Source organism: Phyllopteryx taeniolatus, chromosome 8, assembly GCF_024500385.1.
Source record: "Phyllopteryx taeniolatus isolate TA_2022b chromosome 8, UOR_Ptae_1.2, whole genome shotgun sequence".
Taxonomy (NCBI): Eukaryota; Metazoa; Chordata; class Actinopteri; order Syngnathiformes; family Syngnathidae; genus Phyllopteryx; species Phyllopteryx taeniolatus.
The window spans coordinates 27360907-27381703 of NC_084509.1; the positions used below are offsets into that span (position 1 = coordinate 27360907).

The following is a 20797-nucleotide window of genomic DNA, read 5'->3' on the forward strand; positions in this document are numbered from 1 at the left end:
AATGCCGGTACAATGTTTTTTTTTGTTTTTTTTTGACAATTGTTCTCTAGCAATGAGAGCAGTTCGGATGACTTAATCTCGCAATAGTCCAGTGCAATGACCATTGTGCAAAGGGCGCCGAGACTTCAAGAAATGTATGCAGATTAAAGTGACGAGTAGTGCGATAATCTGGGACAATGTTGATTGTGCAAATGGTGCAGATGCTAGTCAGGCACGACTCAGTGCCGTGCTGATGAGCTCAGAGAGGAGTTAAATGTTATTCTGCATCCCACTGCAATATGATTGGCTGCTGCAAAGAAGCAATGCCTAGAACCCGAGTGGGATTCATAAAACCCAATGAACAGTGTAGAGCAGCATTTTTGTCTCGGACCGCATTGTAGTTATGATTTCCCTCAGGGCGGTTAGAACAGTGAAACCATATACATGTTTAATCATCAAATCATATTACCATTATACGACAAATTGAGGGATAACTTGTTTTGAAATCAGAAGACAAGGATAATAGTTTAAGTTACTGTAGAAGAAGGGTTTGGTAACAGAAAAATGCAATATCTCAACATTATTGTTCATTATTATGACAATTTGGAATTTGGGTCGGGATTTCAGCAAAAATTCATTACGTGACTGGCACAAAATGTCTCATTCAGTTACAGTTGCTTTTGGAAATTTCCATGATTACAATTTGAAAATAGCTGCCGTCCTCACGCCTATATTCGACGCTTGTGATTGGCTCTCTGTGGTCACGTGTCATTTTGCTCGTATAAAATGCCATTTTTCCGAATTGTGGTGAAATCTTCCAGTTTTGAAAAGGTTCAACTAATTGACTTTGGAACACTTTCAGCTTTATAATTTTGAACTTTTTTAATGGAACGTTCACTTATCTGGTTGTCATATGAAGCAATGTTGTCTAAATTGTGCACATTTGTAATTACGCCAACATACTATCATCTTTTCTATATGCTGCACACATATAATGCAACAAACACGTGATGTATTGACATTTCATCATGTTTTATCAGTTTATTATTTGTGTAAATAACAGATATGTGGTTAATTCCAAAATAATGATCTATGTTTGGTAGTTGAATGATGTGGAAAATATTCACGTGTTGATGATGATGATGATTATTGCAAAGCAGTAATCCTTACAGACCACTGGATGGCGGTAATGCATAGTTTGCAAACCGTGGTTAAAACGCAGCAAAAAAGATGTAAAAAGGGGACGGGGATGAGGATGAGGACCGTGATGAAGGTGGTCGCCTGACGTCATTTCGCTGCGACGGTCCGAAAGCAGCGCGCCTCCGCAGCCAAAATGGAGGCGAGGCGCAGCGAGCCAAGTGAACAACGTGAACAACGTGATGTCGGTGGAGTGAAAGAACGGAACACTTTGACGGGCTGAACAACGACAAACAAGTCTCCGGACGACGCAGGTAGGCTTTCGTCCGGTTGCTGACGTCCGAGGAGAGTACCGGAGGCCGCGTTGATGTTTGCGGCTACTTTAGCATGCATGCTAACATGTTGAGTCACGACTCTTTGGGCAAGCTTTGCCGCTCGATGGACAAAAGACAACAGAGTCGGCGGCGTCTTCGCCAAAGCTCTCGTGTCCGTCCGCTCTCCGACGCGAGTGTGCCCCTTTTTATTTGGTGTCGTTTGTTTATTTTTGAATGGGAAACGCGTCGACGTCAGTGTTTTTCGGCGCTCGCAACACGTGACAGAGAATCCGGAAGAATTTGGCTAAATCGGAATAGAAACAAAACGGATCAAGTTTGGACGCGGTTTCCAGCTGCCGCCGTTCTCCGAGACGGACGGACGGACGGCCCAGGGGAATTCTCTGTTCCCGTTCGGCCGCGATGAAAACAACATGGGGCAACTTTGTCAGGGCAGGGCGTGGAACGGATGAACGGACGCAGCGGGACTGTTGCGCTCGTCTCGGAAGACCTTTCGCCTCTCATCGCTTCCAACGACGAGGCCGAGCGAGGACCGCGATTCGTCGTCCGCACCGGAAACGAGCACAACGCTCCGGTTGGCGCCCTGGGAAGGAAATGACAACATCCACAGGCAAGGCCGGCATTTTAGCTGGTGATCTAGTTCACCATTATTGATCCAGGCAAGGCAATCGACGACAAATTGTCATTTGCGATCAGCCGAGTCCGAGAAAACGAGATCAAAGGTCATACAAATACGTAGACCGTCCAATATCATGACGTTAGGCGTGGTATGACGTCATCGCACGAGGAATAAAAGCTTCGTAACAGGCTAAAATGCATGCGGCGGTCATGGACAGCGGGGGTGTCAAACTCATTTTTGTAGTTATGGAGTGCCGTTATGACTGTGAACCCATCGAAAATATTGTCTCATATAATGACGTACGCAACAAATTGATGGGGAACTAGTTTTAAAATCAGAAGCCAATAAAAAAAATGTTCAACCATTATTACATTGATTTCAAAAAGGTGATTGGTAACATAAAATGCTTGCAATATCTCAACATTATACAAGACACCAGTTTTGGTATTTCTGCAAGAAATGTGAAGTCGACGCACGTGATTTGCGTTTGCGGGCCACATAAGATGATGTTGCGGGTCGGGTCTGGCCCCCGGGCCACCAGTTTGACACCTGGCTGACTTTTGAAGCGAGGTGCGTTTTATTAGTCGGTGCAGAGGATGGACCGGAAGCAGCGACGGCGAGGAGCGGGCGGGCTTGCGCTCGGAAGCTTCCTGCTTTATTTCTATGGCGCTTTACCATCAGCTGTAGCTGTACAGAAAATAATAATAATAAATATCACTCAATCCAATAGTGTTGAAAAGTACACACATTCACATTGGCAGCGAGCGGGCTTTTCTTCCCTCTTGTCGGCCGACGAGCGTGAGGCACGCGGACGTCGCCGTCACAGCGTGCGCGACGTCCCTCGAGTCGGAAAGGAAACCGGCGACCGCAAGCGTTTTCTAACAGCAGATGGTTGCGAGGATCGCTTCCGTTTGTTCGTCGCTCTCGCGGCGTCCTCCCAGCGTGGAATGAAAACACCGCTTTCGAGCTGATATTCTACTCTCAGCCATGCGGACGAATAATGCGACGGCGCAAAGCGTTCTCCTTTTTTTTGGCGAGCTTTTTCCCCACTGATGCCGGCGCGAATGAAGACGGGTGCGATCATAGCGCTCGCGTTTGTGCTTCCAGGCGGCCATGGCGCATCGACGGGGGGGCGCCTGCGTGTGGAAGAGACACATCTGCGAGCAGCTGAAGCTCCGAGACCGCCTGCAGCGGCACGCCTTCGAGGAGATCGTCCAGCGGTGTGAGTGTCGCCGGACGGAGGGAACTTCGCCGCCGGGGCGACATTGAAGAAGAAAAAGATTGCCTCGCGATTGCTGAACAGCCGCTTTATCGAGAGATCGTCAAAACATTTTCCGGCGGTCGTGCCCCTCCCGCATCTCTCTCTCTCTCTCTCTCCTCCCTCGCTCTCTCCCTCCCTCTGCACAATAGATAGAAGCGTCATGACATGGCAGCCTCATCAATTCCTTACATTCAACATGGTCGCTACATAGGCACAGGAGGCACGTCTTTGGGAATTGGATCTAGTCATATTGTATATCTGTGACCCGGAAATCCCGCCGTACCATGCTTGCGTTGCGCCGCAGCGCCGGTAAACAACTGTGGCCAATTGTGGAACTCACACGTGTTGTCAATGGCGGTTTAAGTGACAAGTGGCAACTATTTTTGGACACATTGTTCAGTCCTGACATTCAGTTTGATCCGTTATATCGGGTGGGTTTTATCGAGGTTCCACTGTACGTATCTGCAATCACAACGACGTGGCTCGGTGAATCAACTCTGTTCATTTTGCTAGCGCCTCTTTCCCTCGCGTGGCCCTTGAGCTTCGCAATGAAATAAGCGGTTCCCAGAGGCAGAGAAAATTCCTCCATCTTCGGCCCGCTAGTACAGAAAGGCTTGTTCGATGAAGTCATGAAAGCTTTTTTGCACGCGCGTTTCAGACAATCGTCTGCTGGAGAAGTCGGACCTGCGGGCCGTTCTGTCGGAGCGCTACCAGGCGGACAAGTACGAAGTCGCGCGAGGACACGAAGCCACGTGAGCGCGACGGCCAAACGAGCCTTCGCACGTGCGTCCGTCTCGCTGACTCGGTGTTTGGCTCGCAGGGCGGCGGCGGACGGCGGACGCGGCGACGCGCCGGCGCTGCAGCAGGAGATGGCCGACATGAGGATCCGCCACCAGGAGGAGCTGACGGAGCTGCACAAGAAACGAGGAGAGGTGCGTGCGGGTCTTGGCGGACATCGCGGTGACTGCGAACGCAAACGTCAGCCCGCTTGTTGTTCGAGGGGACTCTGCGGCCGATCGAAAGTGCCACATCCTATCACAATCACCTGATTTTAGTTGGTCATCCTAAAATCGTTTTCTAATGCTGTGAATTCCCACTGTGCAACCAGAGTTCTGGAGGCCAAAAAAGACGTTTCAGAATCAGAATCATCTTTATTTGCCAAGTATGTCCAAAAAAAACACACAAGGAATTTGTCTCCGATAGTTGGAGCCGCTCGAGTACGACAACAGACGGTCAATTGACAGAGAACGCTTTGGAGACAGAAAGACATTGACACAAAAAAAAAACCAGTCACTGAGCAGTAAAGGGTTAATAGTTATCTGGTAATGCCGGTACAATTGTTTTTGTTTTTGATTGTTTTTTTTTCACAGTTGTGCAAAAAGATGCAGAGTCCTCTAGCACTTAGAGCAGTTCGGAAGAGTAATCTCGCAATAGTCCGCTGCAATGACCATTTGTGCAAAGGGCGCCGAGACTTCAAGGAGTGGATGCGGTTTCAAGTGACGAGTAGCGCGATCATCTGGGACAATGTCGATTGTGCAAATGTTGCAGATACTCCTCAGTCAGTGTGCAAATGGAGCAGATGCTACTCTGGCATGAGTGGCCAGTATTGGTCAACACCAGATATGCAAATAGGGCAGCGTGGCGAGACGACTACAGTGAGTGCACGAGTAATGTATCATTGGCCCCACAGAAATGGGACAACAAACTCAGACCAAAAAAAAAAAAAAAGGTGACGAGTGACGTATGTCCGTACCGACGTAGTAACTATTCCGATCACCACAGGCGTATATTCTTTCTGCTCTGTGGAGAACGACCTACTATTAAGCGTCGTCGTGTTGCGACGGTCCGTGTCCCGTATCGCCGGTATGTCTGCTTTCTGCTGCCCCCAGGTGGCTAAGGCGTGCTCACCAGAAGCACGATGTTCATTTGATTTGAAGCAAAACAGTTTCATTCTTTACGTTCTGTTCCATTACTGTGTTTTTATCAAGTCAAATATTACACCGTGCTATTTGTCTTGTGAAAAACAATGACTTATTTATAGCATTTCATTTCTACGAGGAAAAATGATTTGCGACGCGTTGCTAACCGCCGGGCGGAAACCTCTTATGTCTGAATTTGTTCAATTGAAAGTTTTTCGCAAATTTGTATAGATATTATGTAAAAGCAAAGCGTGGAGAGTCTCTGGCCGAAATGCGAGCGAATGCGTCAAATATCCGCACCCTCGCCTTTATTGCCGCCCGTTTCCTGATGAGAGCACCGGGGGTCGCAGTTGTCCCTCACACCGCGAAGGCGCCGTCCTTGACCGACTCCGTTTCGCCCCGCAGCTGGCCCAGACTGTGATCGAGCTCAACAACCTGATCCAGCAGAAGGACAAGGAGATTCAGAGCAACGAGGCCAAGTCGGTAGTAGCGGGAGTCGTCGTCGGCGCGCGGGCCGGCCCCGCTCGCGCCCGCTGACCGCTCGTCTCGTCTTTCAGGCTGCTGGAGTACCAGCAGCAGATGGCCGACCTGGAGGGAGACTGTCGAGATCTCAACAACTGCCTGCAGGTACCGGGACCGGGACCCGCCGCCGGCTCGGGACGCTTGTCGCGCTACTAGCGAGGATCCTCAATCAAAACCCATCCTCAATTTTTCCGGTGCCGTGTAAACATCATTGACTCGAGTCGGCAATTTTAGGACTTGGACTTGCTCGGCTGAATCTGACGAAAGACTTTGCTTGACTTTGACTTGAAGTCATTTCAATATGGTGCTCCTTTTGTTCTTCGAAATCCTCTCTGTTGGATTTGGACTCTTAGTGGGGACAGACCGATGGTATCGATTTGCGAAGCAACCGAGAACATCTACTAGAATAATGAAATGTGTTCGTCGTGCAGGACTTGGAGCGAGCCAACCAGACTCTGAAGGACGAGTATGACGCCCTGCAGATTACCTTCAGCGCCCTGGAGGAGAAACTGAGGAAGACCACGGAGGACAACCAGGAGCTGGTCTCGCGTTGGATGGCCGAGAAGGCTCAGGAAGCCAACCGGCTCAACGCCGAGAACGAGAAGGACAGCAGGTGGGTGGAGGAGACGCCCGCCGGACGGACCGAACGGCGCGAGTGTGACTCCCGTGCGCTCCTCTCGCCTCCTTCCAGACGCAGACAGGCTAAACTGCAGAAGGAGCTGGCGGACGCCGCCAAAGAACCGCTTCCCGTCGACCCGTCGGTGAACTCGCGACTAGTCCGGCGGGTGCACACGGCGCACGCGCTGACTCTTTGTTCTCCTCAGGGACGACGACATCGAAGTTCTGGCCGAGGATTCCGGGAAGGGAGGCGGCGAGACGGCGAGCGAGCGTGCGCTCGGCAGAACGGCCAGGTAACCTTTGATGGCACTTGGCAATTTGCTCCCTCCGTGCTTAGTCCGAGATACTGAAAACGGAAGGGAGGAAGGAAGACCCCTTTTAAAAGAGGCACAAAAAAACCATGGGAACCTGCTTGAAATCAGGGGGGGTCCAACATGGCTTGCAGGCCAAAACCTGCCGACCCGCGGGATGAATTCGAAGGTGTGGTGAGACTCGGGATCGTTTGGGGAAATTATTATGCTCATGTAGAAAATGGAGTGGGAATAATTCTTAACTCTTCATAAGTTGATTCCGTTTTTCCCTTTCAAATACCTGTGATTTAGTTTTGGGCGACGCAAAAAGCTGAAGTTGTTTCGTTAAAGCGTTTAAAAACAATGTCATTAAATCTCAAGATTTTCCGAATGTACTTGTTTTGCATTCAAACAAAAGGAAAAAGTTATTTAGGATTATATGAAGGTTTTAAATTGCTTTTCAGTGAATAACGCAGGGTAGGTTCATCCAAAAATCTGCAAATTCACAAATGTCGACCGGCAGATATGCGGGGCATTCATGTTTAGCGCCATCCACATCGAATTTATTCTCAGTGGTGCTGTCAAAAGTGATTTTGTTTTTCAGTAAGAAAATCTCCCAGCCGCCCCCTGGTGGTCTGCTGGACTCCATCTCCAACATCTTCGGGTGCGTCGACACGTTTGTTCGTGCGTTTCCGTGCGGCGGAACGATCGCGTCTCTTGAGAGTCGTTGTCCTCCGCAGACGGCGAGGCGCCAACTCCTTCGGGACTTCTCCGGAAAACAGCCAGGCTCCGTCGGGGGCCTGCGTGGAGGTTCGGGTCCCGTCCACAGCGCTGCACGTTTTTGTAAGTACAATAGATGAAAGTCCACAACATAAAGACACCATGTCAAAAATATAGATTATTATTATTTTTTTAATGGAATTATATTCGTTTTTAGTTGATTTTATAGCTATACCTGTGTGTGTGGGAAGAGGCACAGGGCGCCCTTGGCCCCTGGACCGCCTCTGGAGGAGATTCTGACATCCTGCAAAAAGTCCAAAACGTCACAAGTTGAATGGATGCAAGAATAGTGAAGATGCTAGCAAAATATGTCAAAATGGAACTTGACCAATGAGAGGTTTTTGATTAAAATAGCTTTTGACTTGAGTCAATATGACTTCCTAATGCTGCAAATTCAACAAATGACTATAATAATATTATTATGATGAATAAAAGTCCTTTAGCTTGATTCCTGAGTATGATGCGTGCGAAGCGCCAAGGGAAATGAGCGTTTGTGCGCGTGCGTCAGTCATGCGTCTTGCTGGTTTTTGCGCAGGAAGCGCACGACGGCGAGGTGAACGCGGTGCGGTTCGGCCCCGGCTCGCGTCTCTTGGCCACGGGAGGGATGGACCGCAGGGTGAAGCTATGGGAGCTGGTCTCAGGTGGGTTCTGCCGACGCTTTGTCGCGCGAGTGACGAGTGGGTCGATGATGAGCAGTAAAAGGTCTGATTACCCGCAATCCCCTCCCGCCGCGCTCACGGCAGCCCGCGCCGCGCCGCCGGCTCTTCCGAGTCCCGACGTGTCGGCGCGCTCGCCGCGCTGCGCACACGAACGGGAAGCGACACGGTATCGGGAGCCTGCGTGCAGATCTCGTCGGCTCCTCGTGCTCGCTTCCAACAGCAACAAAACATTTGAGTGGAGCGTCAGGCGCGGGAGGGGCGGGGCTACTGATCTCAAGTTTTCAACCTGAGACCTCCATTCAATATGCACTACACTGGTACCTTGACTTAAGAGCAGTGTTGGGGAATAACTCATTACATGTAACTATGCGATTGTAATCCACGACTTTACTGTGAGAAAATGTCGTTAAATTATACTTGAATTACAATTTCCATTTCAGTTACATTTTGAAACTGTTTTTGTTTTTCACGTCACTTCCTTCTCCAGCCGACGCTTGGGATTGGCTCTCTCTGGTCATGTGCCATTCTGAATGCGGTTTCCTCACACGACCTGGTGGTGCAATCTGTTAGATTGTCTGAGGAAAAAAGGTCCGGCTCACATTTACACTTTTGAACACAAAAGAACATTGATTTTGGAACAGTTGCATCGATATCATTGTGGAATATTTTTGGAACATTCACTTATCTGGGTTGTTTTTCTGAAGCAAAATGTAGCCCATTTGTCATTAGGTCGACATGCGATCATGTTTTCCACACGCTGCACGCATATAATGCAACAAACACGTTTTATATTGTGGATTGTCTCAGGGTGTCACCTGGGTTTGAAGTGGACCGGAACACATGCCACACACATGGAATGACAATCTTGTAACTTGGGATAAACTTTTCAAACTTTGTAAATATTTATTTACAAAAAAGCCACAGGAAGGCCCGATTTGAACCCGGGACCTCAGAACTGTGAGGCGGTTGTTCTGCGCCGCCTTCACCGCGACTCGTTTTACTCAATTACTCGACGGAACGGAAGTCGATTGGCGACATCTCGCTTTCGGTGGAGCGGCTCGTTAATGCTACGGTAAATAACGAGTGAGTCGCGCGACGCTCATATCTCAAGGTGCAACCGTACGAGTCAACGAACGAATTCAACTCCTAAGTCAAGGCACCACTGTACTTTTGAATAAAAGCCGTCGGCCGCTGAAAGCAGTTCATTGACGAGTGTGTGCGTGCGCGCAGGTCGCTGTGAGCCGAAAGGAGCTTTGACCGGCAGCAACGCCGGCATCACCAGCATCGAGTTCGACAGCGCTGTAAGGCTCTGACACTTTTTTTTTTTTTTTTTTGCTTTTCAGCTTTTGTTCCATGTCCTTGATATCCATGTACTCGTATGCTCTTTCTTAGGAGAGCAACTTCGGCATACGTGTTGGACAACCACATATTTTGGGGTTTAATACCCCTTTAAAATACAAAATAGCCCTCAAGCACCCCCTGAAATGTGTTTTTTTTAATTTATTTATTTATTTTTGTTGTTCACCTCTGGTCTCTCCTGCTTGATTATTTTTGGTATGATTTTGTTGATACGTCTTGAAATTGTGGAACCTTTAGCTTTATCACAGACACATTTTAAGTAGCGGTTATGACGCTCTGAAGTTGTTTTTCCAAGAAAATGCACAATAATATGTTGTTTTTCATGTATTACATGTTGTAAATTTGATTTGTATTGAATTCAGTGACGTCTTTTGCATCCCGCAAGAACGAATCCCTGATTTACTAGTTGGGACCAAAGCATACTAGTACATGATGGACCTTAAACTGGATGTCAAGTATGTGGAATAACTAAATGCATTTAATCTGAATGGGTGTGTGTGTGTGTGTGTGTGTGTGTGTGTGTGTGTGTGCGCGCGCGCGCGCGTGCAGGGTTCGTACCTGTTGGCCGCCTCCAACGACTTTGCCAGCCGCATCTGGACTTTGGACGACTACAGACTGAGGGTCAGTCGCTGATGAACACAAACGAGACTCGTTAGCATCTAGTGTGCACGCGATGAGGTTTAGAGAGTTATTTGATACTTTTTATCACGAAGGCACTCCTTGCGACGAATCATCTCTTTTTAGAGGGGGTCCAACACACACACACACACACACACACAAAAAACAACAAACTGAACATATGAAACGACACAACGCATTCATACAACCAGTCTGACTGGTTGGCAGGAAATACAAATAGGCATCCACAATGGCATTAAAGTAATATTTTTCAAAAACTGCAAATGAAAGAGCGTCGGCTTCACAAAAACCAAAACCAAAAAAACTGCAACTAGGCAACTTCGCATTCGCAAATTGCAAATATGTGTGGCGACTACGTACTTTTGTATTCGGCAGACCTTTGGCACTATTCTGTGACATTTTTCGGGACTTGCAGAGAGTACAGAAATGGGGAGTTTTATTTTTGTCCGTGAAAAACGGAGCCTAGGTGTCGCCCCCCCCCACCGCCCCAAAAAATAATCACCAAAAAGGCCAGGAAAGGCTGCAATGTAAAAATAGTTTGGAGAAAGTTTTGGAGAAAGCGTCCGGTGTCGGCGAGGGTCCGCGATGAGAAGTAACACATTCATGGCATTTCCAGTCATTGCCATGGGAAAAGATGATGGTCGCTGTTTTTAAAAATTCCGAGTTGTCCTCGACGGTGTTCGGCGCTCGCCTTTTCCGCAGCACACGCTGACCGGACACAGCGGGAAGGTCCTGTCGGCGCGCTTCCTGCTGGACAACGCTCGCATCGTCTCGGGAAGCTACGACCGAACCCTCAAACTGTGGGACCTCCGCAGCAAAGTCTGTACGTCGCCGCCCGGCTGGAGGCCCCGCCTCCCCGCGGAACTCCCACGCACCGCCGACCGCGCCTTTTTCTTTCCGGCAGGCATGAAGACGGTGTTCACGGGCTCCAGCTGCAACGACATCGTGTGCACCGAGCAGTGCGTGATGAGCGGACACTTCGACAAGAAAGTCCGCTTCTGGGACATCAGGTCAGTGAGCTGCGTCCGCACTAGAAAGTAAAATGAAGATGCCCGAGTTGGGCATACGGGGATCCCCCAGAAAAGCTGGACGAAGCGGCTGGGGAGAGGCGAGTCCGAGCTTTCCCGCTCAAGAGGATGGACGGACACGCAAGACGCTTGTTTTTGTTTCAGGGCTGAGAGCAACGTGCGGGAGCTGGAGCTTTTGGGCCGGGTGACGTCTTTGGACCTAAACCACGACCGCACCGAGCTGCTCGCCTGCTCCAGAGACGACCTGCTCAAGATCGTCGACCTGCGCGCAAACGCTGTCAGACAGACCCTCAGGTCCGTGTTCGATGCCCACGCAAAGTGCGACGTAGCACACGGTGACATGACGCGCCGATGGCTCTCGATAAGAAGCGCCTTGACTTGACCTGACTCGACTCGACGTGATGCGACTGTGTGTTCGGTGACGCGACGCAAGGCTCACTCTTGTCTTGTCACCTTCAGCGCTCAAGGCTTCAAGTGCGGCGCCGACTGGACCCGAGTGACCTTCAGGTGGGTTGGCTCTGAAAGGATGTAAATAAAGAAATGCATAAAGAAATGGTGACAAATTCCAAGCTGTCATGGATATTCGCTTCGACGGTGGACCCCCACATCACATCGTTCAGCACCCACGGATTCACCTATTGGCTATTAATATTTTCTTTTACATTTTTTTTTGTTGGGGGGGCAACCTCAAAAACGCTTAGAAGCGTTATATCCTCGCTTATTCAAGAAGTTTTGGAGTTGAAACCTGTTTTTTTCTAACGCACTCCTGCTGACGTCAATCGTCCGCTGAGTTTCTCTTTTTGCGGTCGGGCCGGGTCCGTATCCCCAGCGAATAGCGCGGGTCCTCTATATACATTTTCAAATCCAATTTAAACCCCATAGAGGGTTTTTCCGTCGCAGCGCGTCCGTTGATGTGCGGTACTCAAGGTCATGGCTTTCGGGCCGCGTCGCTCGTTGCGCGGCGGCCAGAAAGACGCGCAGAGACGTCCGATCCGAACGCGCGCTTTAGCACAGGCTAACTTGTATGGGAACAAATAGTAGGAAGATGTTTTGTTTTTGTTTTAGTCCCGATGGAAACTATGTGGCCGGCGGCTCGGCTGACGGAACGCTGTACATCTGGAACGTTCTGACGGGGAAGGTGGACAAAACGCTGGACCGGAATCACAAGTAAGACGTCACAGTTGAGGCGACGTCTCCTGACTCCTGACTTTGTGGCCGCGCTGGCCGCCGTGTGAGGTTTGCCAACTGGTTGTCGTCTCCCGCAGCTCGGCCATCAACGCCGTGTCGTGGTCGCCGTCGGGCGCGTACGTGAGCAGCGTGGAGAAGGGCAGCAAGGCCATCCTGTGGTCCGACATGTGACGGGAGGACCGGACCGGACCGGACGCTGCGCCATGTCTCGCCTTCACATGGGTGCCACCACGCACTTTTTTTTTTTTTATAAAGAACTGCCGGCAGCATGCCCGAATCCGACGGGCTCGGCCGTGACCTCGGTGTACAGAACGGAACACTCTTTGTTTTTCCTGCGACTTGCCGTCAATGTTCACTTGTCGACACGCTCTTGACTTTGTACACACGCAAAGCCAATAAAGACGTCCAATCTCGGCTCCGCTCGCTTCCTCGGCTTCAGCGAGAAGGAAGAAAGTGCAAGTGTGGAGATGTGTGTGCGGGTTTCATAAGCAGCTTAATGCGTTTGTATAAATCCAGCTGGCTCGGGCGGATCATCAGTCTTCATCAGTCGTCTTCATCATCATCATCGTCATCATCAGGTGTGTCATTCAGCTCCGTTGTAATTCCGTCACTCTTTTGTTTGGATTTTATTTAATGAAATGGATTTTTTGTTGTGCGGATGTTTTTTCGTGCGTTCATAATAAAAGTCATCCCTGCGTGAGACTTTTTTTTTTTTTTCTTCCCCCAAAGAGTGTCTTGCAGGTGCGCTCGCCATGAGTCCCAAACGGGTCGTTTTCAAGAAAGTCTCCCGAGACAAGTCGGTAAGTTGTTGTCGTGGCAACGAGTTGACGCCTTCGTGCGTTCCCGCGGTCCGCAACGCGGCTTACGGACACTATGACTCGCGCGCGACTCACATGAGCTACTTGACAGGTGGCCGCCATCTTTGGAAGTTTTCCCAAAACACAATGCGCACTTAAAACGCCGCGAAAATCCTCCAGGGCAAACCAAGTGACAGCTGGCGTGCCCGTCAAGCGTATTGGTGGATATTTGTAACGGAAACTTGCAGTCCAATCAGAGAAGGGCTTCCCCAAGTAGATGAATTCAAAAGCTCTGAATCAAGTTTTTTCCTGAAGGGGTTTCTGGATGAGATTTTCTGAAGGCGGTATCACACAAAACTGTTCCCGTTGTCTAAGTTCTTGCTGTGTTGTAAACTTTAAACAGGGTGCCAAGTCTTGTCACGTTACTACGACATGCGCGCACCCGTGTACCTTCCCTGCCACGTGACCTCCATGTTAGCATGTCGCCGTAGGTGACCGTCTACCTGCCCAGCAGAGACTTCGTGGACCACTGCGACCATGTGGATCCAGTTGGTGAGTGCGGCTCTCTTTCACGTTTCCAAAAGGAGCGCCGCAACGTTCAGAACGCCGCGGCTCGAGTTCTGAGCAGGACAAGGAGAGTTTGAAAAGTCTCCCCGCCGGCTAATGGGATCTGCAGATTCCGATCAGATAGTGGAGCACAGAGTCCAAAGCAAAGACGGCGACGGAGCGTGTGGGCGTTACGCTGCACACAAATGGAATAAGTCATCCCCGAGTGTCAACGCGATCAAGGCCCGCTTAAAAACTCTTCTTTTGTTCTCGCTTATCATTCAGCACTCTAAAGCATTGCTAAGTTTTTAGTCCTTTTTAATTTTTCTGTACTTTTTGCGCTTTGTTTTGAAATGCTTTTAATCATGTGAAGCGAGCACATTGAGCTACTTTGAGTCTGAAATACATTTGCCTGGCCTTCTGGCATTTGCAGACGACGAATGGCCGACACTCCCCACACGAAGCTCCTCAGCTCCCTGAAACAGTTTGCTGGCAGCAGGAGTTGAGGAACTCTGTATTCATATGTCATGACTTGCAACGCGGCGTGTCGTTTGTTGTCTTTCAGACGGCGTGATTGTCGTCGACCCTTCGCAGCTGAGAGCAAAACGAGGTCAGTGGCGGAATGAGACGCCAACCGTGTGGAAAATGAAACACAACCGCGGTTGCTCCGAGTCAACCGGGTCACGGTAATCCGCAAAGGTTGAATCGGCGCAACTGGACTCTTCGTGTTTGTTGAATTAGTTTGTTTTGTTGTTTTCTTGAACGTTGAAAAAATGACTGGCAGTTATGCAATCTGGCTAATGATGGTCTTTTGTCGTGCACAAAATTGTCGTCCGCTTTGTCGTTTCAGTCTACGTGATGTTGTCGTGCACCTTCCAATACGGCCGTCAAGACGTGGATGTGATGGGCGTGGCCTTCAGGCGCGACCTGTTCGTGGTGACCCGTCAGGTTTTCCCGGAGCTACAGGACAAGGAGCAGCTGACGCACAGCAAAATTCAGGAAAAGTTGCTGAGAAAACTGGACCGCAACGCCTTCCCTTTCTTCCTGGAGGTCAGCCTTGAGCTTGAGCGCCCCCTACGGGAGGGACATGAAGTCATCTGTGCTGTGATTTGCTTTTTTTGCAGTTTCCAGACAACCTGCCCAACTCGGTCACGCTGCAGCCTGGACCTTCAGACGTTGGAAAGGTCGCCACCAATGCTCAAAACTGAGTTGAAGCTCGTGCTAACGTGCTAACGTTCGTACTTGTACGTTTGGGTGCAGAAATGTGCCGTGGAGTTTGAGGTGAAAGTTTTCTGTGCAGACTGTCGAGACGACAAAATGGCCAAAGAGTGAGTGTCTTTTATTACATTTTTTTTGGTCTGACTTCTTCGTGGCTCGGCTTCCTTTTATCTGACTCGTCTGTGTCTTTGCAGGAGTTCGGTTCGTCTTGGCATTCGGAAGATCCAGTACAGTCCACGGGACGTTGAGGTGTCACCGGTCGCAGACACCACGTTTGACTTCCTGATGTCGGACAAACCTCTTCACGTCAAACTGAGTCTGCCCAAAGAGGTCAACCGGACAACTGGACTCTTCTGTCAACCCGACTGACCTCTCGTGTAGCGCGCGGGGTTCGGCAACTAGTTTTTTCACGAGTGGCCGACGGTCGGACGCCAGTTTTGCGTGTCGTCACAACGCCACAGATGTAGCGGTCAATCAGAATGTACACGAGCGTTGACACTCCCAAAATACCCTTCCTGGCTTTAAGCTAGCGAGACCCAGCCGGTATTTGAGCCCCTATCAAATCCTGACTCGGTACTTGGTGGAGAAGCCGTTGTTGGCCAGTATGAGGTCAGAGGTTTCTTGGAGTTGATTACCAGATTCCCGGGAGGAATTTTGGAGCGCTCCTCTTTACAGATCCTCTCCAAATACTTGGAGACTAGACCTTGGCAACTTGAAGCTTCAGCTCCCTCCGCAGATTTTCTACGGGATTTAGGTCTGGAGGCTGGCTAGGCCGCTCCATGACCTGACCCGCTTTGGGTCATCGTCGTGCCGGGAGCCCCGTCCGCAACCCATTTGAGGTTTTCTGGCTGAGAGAATGAAGGAGGTTGTCGCCAGGATTTTCGCGGTGCAAGGCTCCATCCGTATTTCCCTGCATGCGGCGAAGCTTACCTGGCCCCTTTGTAGACACAAAACACCCCCACAGCAAAAAGGCTTCCATGGGGATTTTGTTCTCTGGGTCATAGTCTGAAGTCCTCTTCCTCCAAACACGGCGAGTCACATTGACTGTCTGTTGCGGCTCCAACTACCGGAGACAAATTCCTTGTGTTTTTTTGAACATACTTGGCAAATAAAGAGGATTCTGATGTAGTTCTCGTGGCTGTGGTCCCAGCTGCCTTGAGATCATGAACAAGCTCCTCCCGTGTAGTTCTAGGATTTTTCATGATCATGATGAGTCTCTGACAATATCCCCCACGGTCTCCTTAAATCTCGCTCACTTTGTCTCCGTGTGGCAATTCACTTCCTCCTTGACCGTCACGCTATGGTTGTACTTTTGAATAAAAAGTACGATGTACTCCGCGTGGAACCTCAAAACCTGATAAGGGCTCGCAGTTTTTCATGGCAGCGCGCCGGCAGATGATGCAACTGTCTTTTCTCGACCGACGGTTCATTCCGGTCGGGTTTGGCCACGTTGCTCGGTGTGCGGTGGGCCTAAAGATTTTTTGAAAACTCCTTTACGTGTGTACCGTGGATAGATGTAGTCTCGGACAAGAATAGTGTTAGACACGGTCAGGGCCGTCGATGTAAATCATTGACAGTTTTTGTGATGGATGGCTCGGTCACTTCTCAGTCATGCCGCTAAAATCCCGATTTCCCCGTTTGTCTGCAGACGTTCTACCACGGCGAGCCGGTCCAGGCCGGCGTGGAGATCACAAACCGCTCCAACAGGAACGTGAAGGACATCAGCTTGTCAGGTAGAACGCGTGCGCCGCCGCTTTGTCGCTCGCAGGTTCGCCACCTTCCGTTGTCTCCGCAGTGGCGCAGGTGACCAACGTCATCCTCTACTCCAACGACAAGTACGTCAAGTCCGTGGCCAAAGAGGAAACGTGGTGAGAGACCAAAAACACGACAGACTGACTTCTTAGACAGTCCCGCCCGGACACCTTAAGTGGTACCTTGACGCTCTGGTTGAATTTGTTCCCCTCGCCGAGCTCGTAATTTCATTTACTCATTCGTGAAATCAATTTTCTCCTTTAAAATAAAATGAAATGTCAATAAGTATAGTAAGCAATAAGTATACCCGCACCTGCTCGGCGCCTCTCACCGTGGGCAACTCCAGAGTGGAAGAGAGTCCAACCCCTCTCAAGAGGACAGGTACCAGGGTCCGAGGCGAGTCCGACTATATCTAGTCGGAACTTCTCGACCTCCACCTCCAGGCCTGGCTCTAGAGGGGGGCCCCGGTGACCCCCATCTGGGCGAGGGAAAATAATTTTTCTCGTCATAGGGGTCTTTGTAAAGAGCTCAACTGTTTTTTTGAGGTGCAACAATTAATCGACAACTAATCGATTATCAAATTCATAAACTATTTTGATAATCGTTTCAAGAGTAAAATAATGTTTTTGGTTTGTTCATTTCAATGTTAGAGGTGCAACAATGAATCGATCAAATTAATTGACAACTATTTTGATCATCGATGAATCGTTGAACTTCAAATGTTCCAAATTGGCAGAATTTCAGCCTCTCAACAGTAAATATTCTCCAATTTCTGTCGTGCTCCATGAAAGCAGACGGATTCGTTTTGTGTTTTGTCAAAATAAAACATGAGTAAACATCAGATTTTAATTTGGAAAACACTACATTGTTGTAAGGTCAGCGCGTGTGTGTGTGTGTGTGTGTGTATCGTGTGGTCAGTGACGGCGTGGCGTCGGGATCGAGCTTGGCAAAGTCGTACGCCTTGTACCCGCGTCTGGAGCACAACAAGGAACGTCGAGGACTGGCTCTGGACGGGAGCCTCAAGCACCGAGACACCAACCTGGCTTCTTCCAGCATGTGAGAACGTCGTTCACATTAGCCTGTGAATCTTGTCGTTCTGCCAGGACGGCAACTGTTCCGTTTGTCTTGGACGACGTTTCGGGAGCGGGCTTCATCAGCTCGCGCGGCGAGGCCCGTTTAGGGCACACGAGCCGGTGTTGTTGTGCTCGCTTAATGCTAACGCAAAATGCCAATCACGTGCCAGCGATTAGCAGCAATAGTAGCCTTAAAGCAGCGGCTATTTGAACACAACAGCACGTGGAGACAGATACTACCACAATTGTCACCGGCATATATTTGTTATCCTCAAGTATGCGTATCGCCTTGGTTCCTTGTGGTTCACCTTTTCATTGGCTGATGACTTGATGTGCAAAACGAATGAAATCCAATCCACTTGAAGTTTTCCGCGTGCGTGCGCGCGCAGGGTGAAGCGGGAGGTGCTGAAGGAGCTCCAAGGCATGTTGGTGTCTTACAAGCTGCTGCTCAAGATGACGGCTGCAGGGTAACTTTCATTTTGCTCGCTTCCTTTCCTCCTTCCGCCGCACAACCCTTTTTCCTTTCTTTGCCGCACGCAGACCTCTGGGATCCAGGTACACGCGCGCACACGCACACAGGCGCACACACACACACACACACACAATTGAACAAGTATCTGTGTGTGTACGTGCACGTTTTCTCCACTGCAGCGAGGTGTGTGTGGAGCTTCCTTTCAGATTGATGCATCCTAAACCTGAAGCGGGTACGTGCTGTCATCTCCCATCACCATGACAACCACTGACCTTGCGTGCGTGTTAATCTGATTACTTATTGCGCTGTCAGCGTGAGGTCATTAAGGTCAGTAATGTGATTAAGGCGTGTTTGTCCTGCAAGAAATGCTGACTCATCACTAAGTCACCTTTGAAAGTCTTTGAGAAATATTTGACAAACGAATACAAATAAATATGATTGTTCCAAATTATTGCGCTGCCTGAAACGATATGTCTCGTCGTCGTCGTCATTGTCTCGAATTGCGCTGCTTCTTATTGGACGAGAGCAGGCCGACGTGTTCCGAGTCCAATGCGGCGGTTTATTTTTCTGGGGCCGTTTCTGATATTTGGCAGGATAAAATTCCAAACGCTGATGAATCTCAAAAATATACAAGAGTAAAGATGTTTTGTCCATTTGTATATGTTTTAAGTTTACAACAGGGGGAAAAAAAGAAATCACATTTTTTAAAATTGTTTATTTACTTTTTTTTGTCATTATCTTCATCTTGTTTTAACGTGTAAAATTAAAAAATAAAATACATTTTGCAATCATAATTTAACCCACAAATGCTCATGTACGAAGTAAATTGAAAAAGACGCAAACGAATGACATTTTCCCTTTAATTATTGTTTGTTTTAATAAGTTTTATATATGTCAAATGTTTCTTTTATTTTATCAGCAAAACATTTTTTTATTTTTATTTTTTTAAATTTTATTTTGAACCTCGGAAGGCCGTTAAGATTGTGAAAATCATTTAAATGCATCGTCACCTCATTTTTATTCCACAGACACAATTAATTAATTGTGACCATATATGTTTAACAAGACCTCTGCTATTAACTGCGGAAGGTCACGTGACCAAACCCGGAATCTTGTTTAAAAAAAAAAAAAAAAAAGACATCGCAGACGTTTAAAATTCCTTGGAGGCTTTGTGAAGGCGTTCGAGCGCCGACCCGTTTCGCCCAATGCGGAAGGAGTTGCGCGTGTGCTGGGCTCACTTTGAAATGTGAAGTCATGGAAAATAGGGACAACGTCATGTAAATGCTATCGTTCAATTGATGCTCAAAGGGGGTTTGGTGGGGAAAAAATGCGAGTAATGTCTGTAAAAATGACACATTTGTCTGCCAAATTGAAAAGAAGAAACTCATTTAGCAAGAAACGCACTTGATGCTTTAATGGGCCACAAGAAATGATGCGGTGGGCCAGATCTGGTCCCCGGGCAACAAGTTTGACACCAGCTCTAAAAATGTTCCGCCTTTTCTTTTTGTTCTTGCTTTCGGCCAAAGAAACACAGTGAGTTGCGTTCATTTGACTTCTTCTCTTGTACATTTCCCACAAGTAGGATTTCTTTCTCTTCATGCCATCGTCGTCTCGATTGTTGTTTTCAGCGAGTCTGACGACATCACCTTCGAGGATTTCAAACGTTCTTTCCTTCGCGGCGTCATCGGGGACGACGACGACCAGGACGACGCCTGAACTCCGCAGAGAACGACCTTTTCGACCACCGCGCAACCGTAGGCTACAGTTAACAATAGCGCGACATAATAGTGAAAAGACAGCAAAAAGGTGCCGTTGGCCTGTCGTCACGGAGAGCAGAAAACCGGGTCCAAATAAAGTCAAATGATCTGCAAATGCTGAAACGCTATTACGTGCAAGTTCACTCACTGTGTTTGAATATTTCCCTCCCAGTAAAAGAAAAATGCTCACATGATTTTATTGGAGTTTTTCATTTTGTTTTCCCAAGCCGACGAAATCGACATTGTCACCCAGAAGCTGCTAAATGCGCGCAGGCCAACGTCCGATCGAGAAGCATTCGGGATCGCTCGTCGCTACCGCGGCGATGTCAAGTTTTACGTTGACGGTTTTCGTGGCATTTTCCAACGCGGAGGTTATCGATCGATCCCTCAGTTTCCGTCAAACGTTTAAGCGTTGGCATTTTCCCGCGAATGAAGGTGACCATCCGATTTTTGTATTTGATTTATTTTATTACTTTTGTAGATGGCAGCATTTTTGGGAACCCCCTCCAGTTCTTGGAATCTTTTGAGGGAACATTGACTGAGGAAACGTGTTTCTGCACAGTTGCACGTCGGGGCCGAGTGACTTTTCCGGGTTAGGGTTGACCTTGGTTCCTTGCCCAATGATGAAATTCAAGAGAAACCCTGACAGAAAAGTTATTTCATCGCCTTCATTCACCCAGGTCGCTCCCTTGGAGACACCGCGGTCTCTTTTCAAACACAGTTTCCCCAATAATTCAAAAAGTAGGATCAACGAAAAGGGAAAACACGCTTTGCTGGCGTGGGGCAGAATCCTCGCATCGCTTTTCGAGAAAGCAAAAAATAAACACATGGTCAAAGACGGAGAGCCGTTTT

The 20797-nt window shown here is 48.8% G+C and overlaps 2 protein-coding genes and 1 non-coding gene across 6 annotated transcripts; all 3 read left to right on the plus strand.

Moving 5' to 3' along the window:
- The first annotated feature begins 1261 nt into the window (after positions 1-1261).
- On the plus strand, positions 1262-13032 carry LOC133482658 (autophagy-related protein 16-1-like). 3 transcript variants are annotated; one of them, XM_061783036.1, is made up of 20 exons: positions 1263-1430; positions 3175-3289; positions 3987-4080; positions 4149-4260; positions 5653-5726; positions 5805-5874; positions 6201-6382; positions 6461-6526; positions 6594-6680; positions 7282-7341; positions 7418-7520; positions 7993-8098; positions 9347-9417; positions 10025-10096; positions 10817-10937; positions 11019-11124; positions 11287-11436; positions 11602-11649; positions 12208-12309; positions 12408-13032. In XM_061783036.1, the coding sequence occupies exons 2-20, from the start codon at positions 3181-3183 to the stop codon at positions 12499-12501; spliced, it is 1827 nt and encodes a 608-aa protein (XP_061639020.1). In that variant the 5' UTR covers positions 1263-1430; positions 3175-3180; the 3' UTR covers positions 12502-13032. The 3 variants fall into 3 exon arrangements, with proteins under 3 accessions (XP_061639017.1, XP_061639020.1, XP_061639019.1); XM_061783033.1 differs by having other exon boundaries at positions 1262-1430; positions 10817-11124; XM_061783035.1 differs by lacking the exon at positions 1263-1430 and adding an exon at positions 1740-2058 and having other exon boundaries at positions 10817-11124.
- On the plus strand, positions 8138-8410 carry LOC133482832 (small Cajal body-specific RNA 6). Its single transcript, XR_009789984.1, has one exon. It is a non-coding gene; the product is annotated as a small Cajal body-specific RNA 6 (non-coding RNA).
- Positions 12599-20139, plus strand: LOC133482660 (S-arrestin-like). Of its 2 annotated transcripts, none has more exons than XR_009789866.1 (15): positions 12599-12908; positions 13060-13130; positions 13619-13679; positions 14239-14283; positions 14524-14723; positions 14798-14857; positions 14934-15001; positions 15086-15221; positions 16540-16624; positions 16687-16759; positions 17562-17699; positions 18106-18183; positions 18257-18271; positions 18368-19721; positions 19817-20139. XR_009789866.1 is itself a non-coding variant. In XM_061783038.1 (15 exons), exons 1-15 carry the CDS (start codon positions 12599-12601, stop codon positions 19902-19904), a joined length of 1485 nt encoding a protein of 494 aa, XP_061639022.1. In that variant the 3' UTR covers positions 19905-20139. The 2 variants fall into 2 exon arrangements, 1 of the variants encoding a protein (XP_061639022.1); XM_061783038.1 differs by having other exon boundaries at positions 18368-18424.
- Positions 20140-20797: the final 658 nt, after the last annotated feature.

Excerpts from the sequence above, each read along its gene's own strand:
- LOC133482658 (XM_061783033.1), top strand. The coding sequence starts at position 3,181 with ATGGCGCATCGACGGGGGGGCGCCTGCGTGTGGAAGAGACACATCTGC. Across the intron at positions 3,290-3,986 it reads CGAGGAGATCGTCCAGCGGT|ACAATCGTCTGCTGGAGAAG; the intron begins GTGAGTGTCGCC and ends CGCGCGTTTCAG. Across the intron at positions 11,650-12,207 it reads TGGACCCGAGTGACCTTCAG|TCCCGATGGAAACTATGTGG; the intron begins GTGGGTTGGCTC and ends TTTTTGTTTTAG.
- LOC133482660 (XM_061783038.1), top strand. The coding sequence starts at position 12,599 with ATGCCCGAATCCGACGGGCTCGGCCGTGACCTCGGTGTACAGAACGGA. Across the intron at positions 12,909-13,059 it reads ATCATCATCGTCATCATCAG|AGTGTCTTGCAGGTGCGCTC; the intron begins GTGTGTCATTCA and ends CTTCCCCCAAAG. Across the intron at positions 18,425-19,816 it reads CCTAAACCTGAAGCGGGTAC|CGAGTCTGACGACATCACCT; the intron begins GTGCTGTCATCT and ends TGTTGTTTTCAG.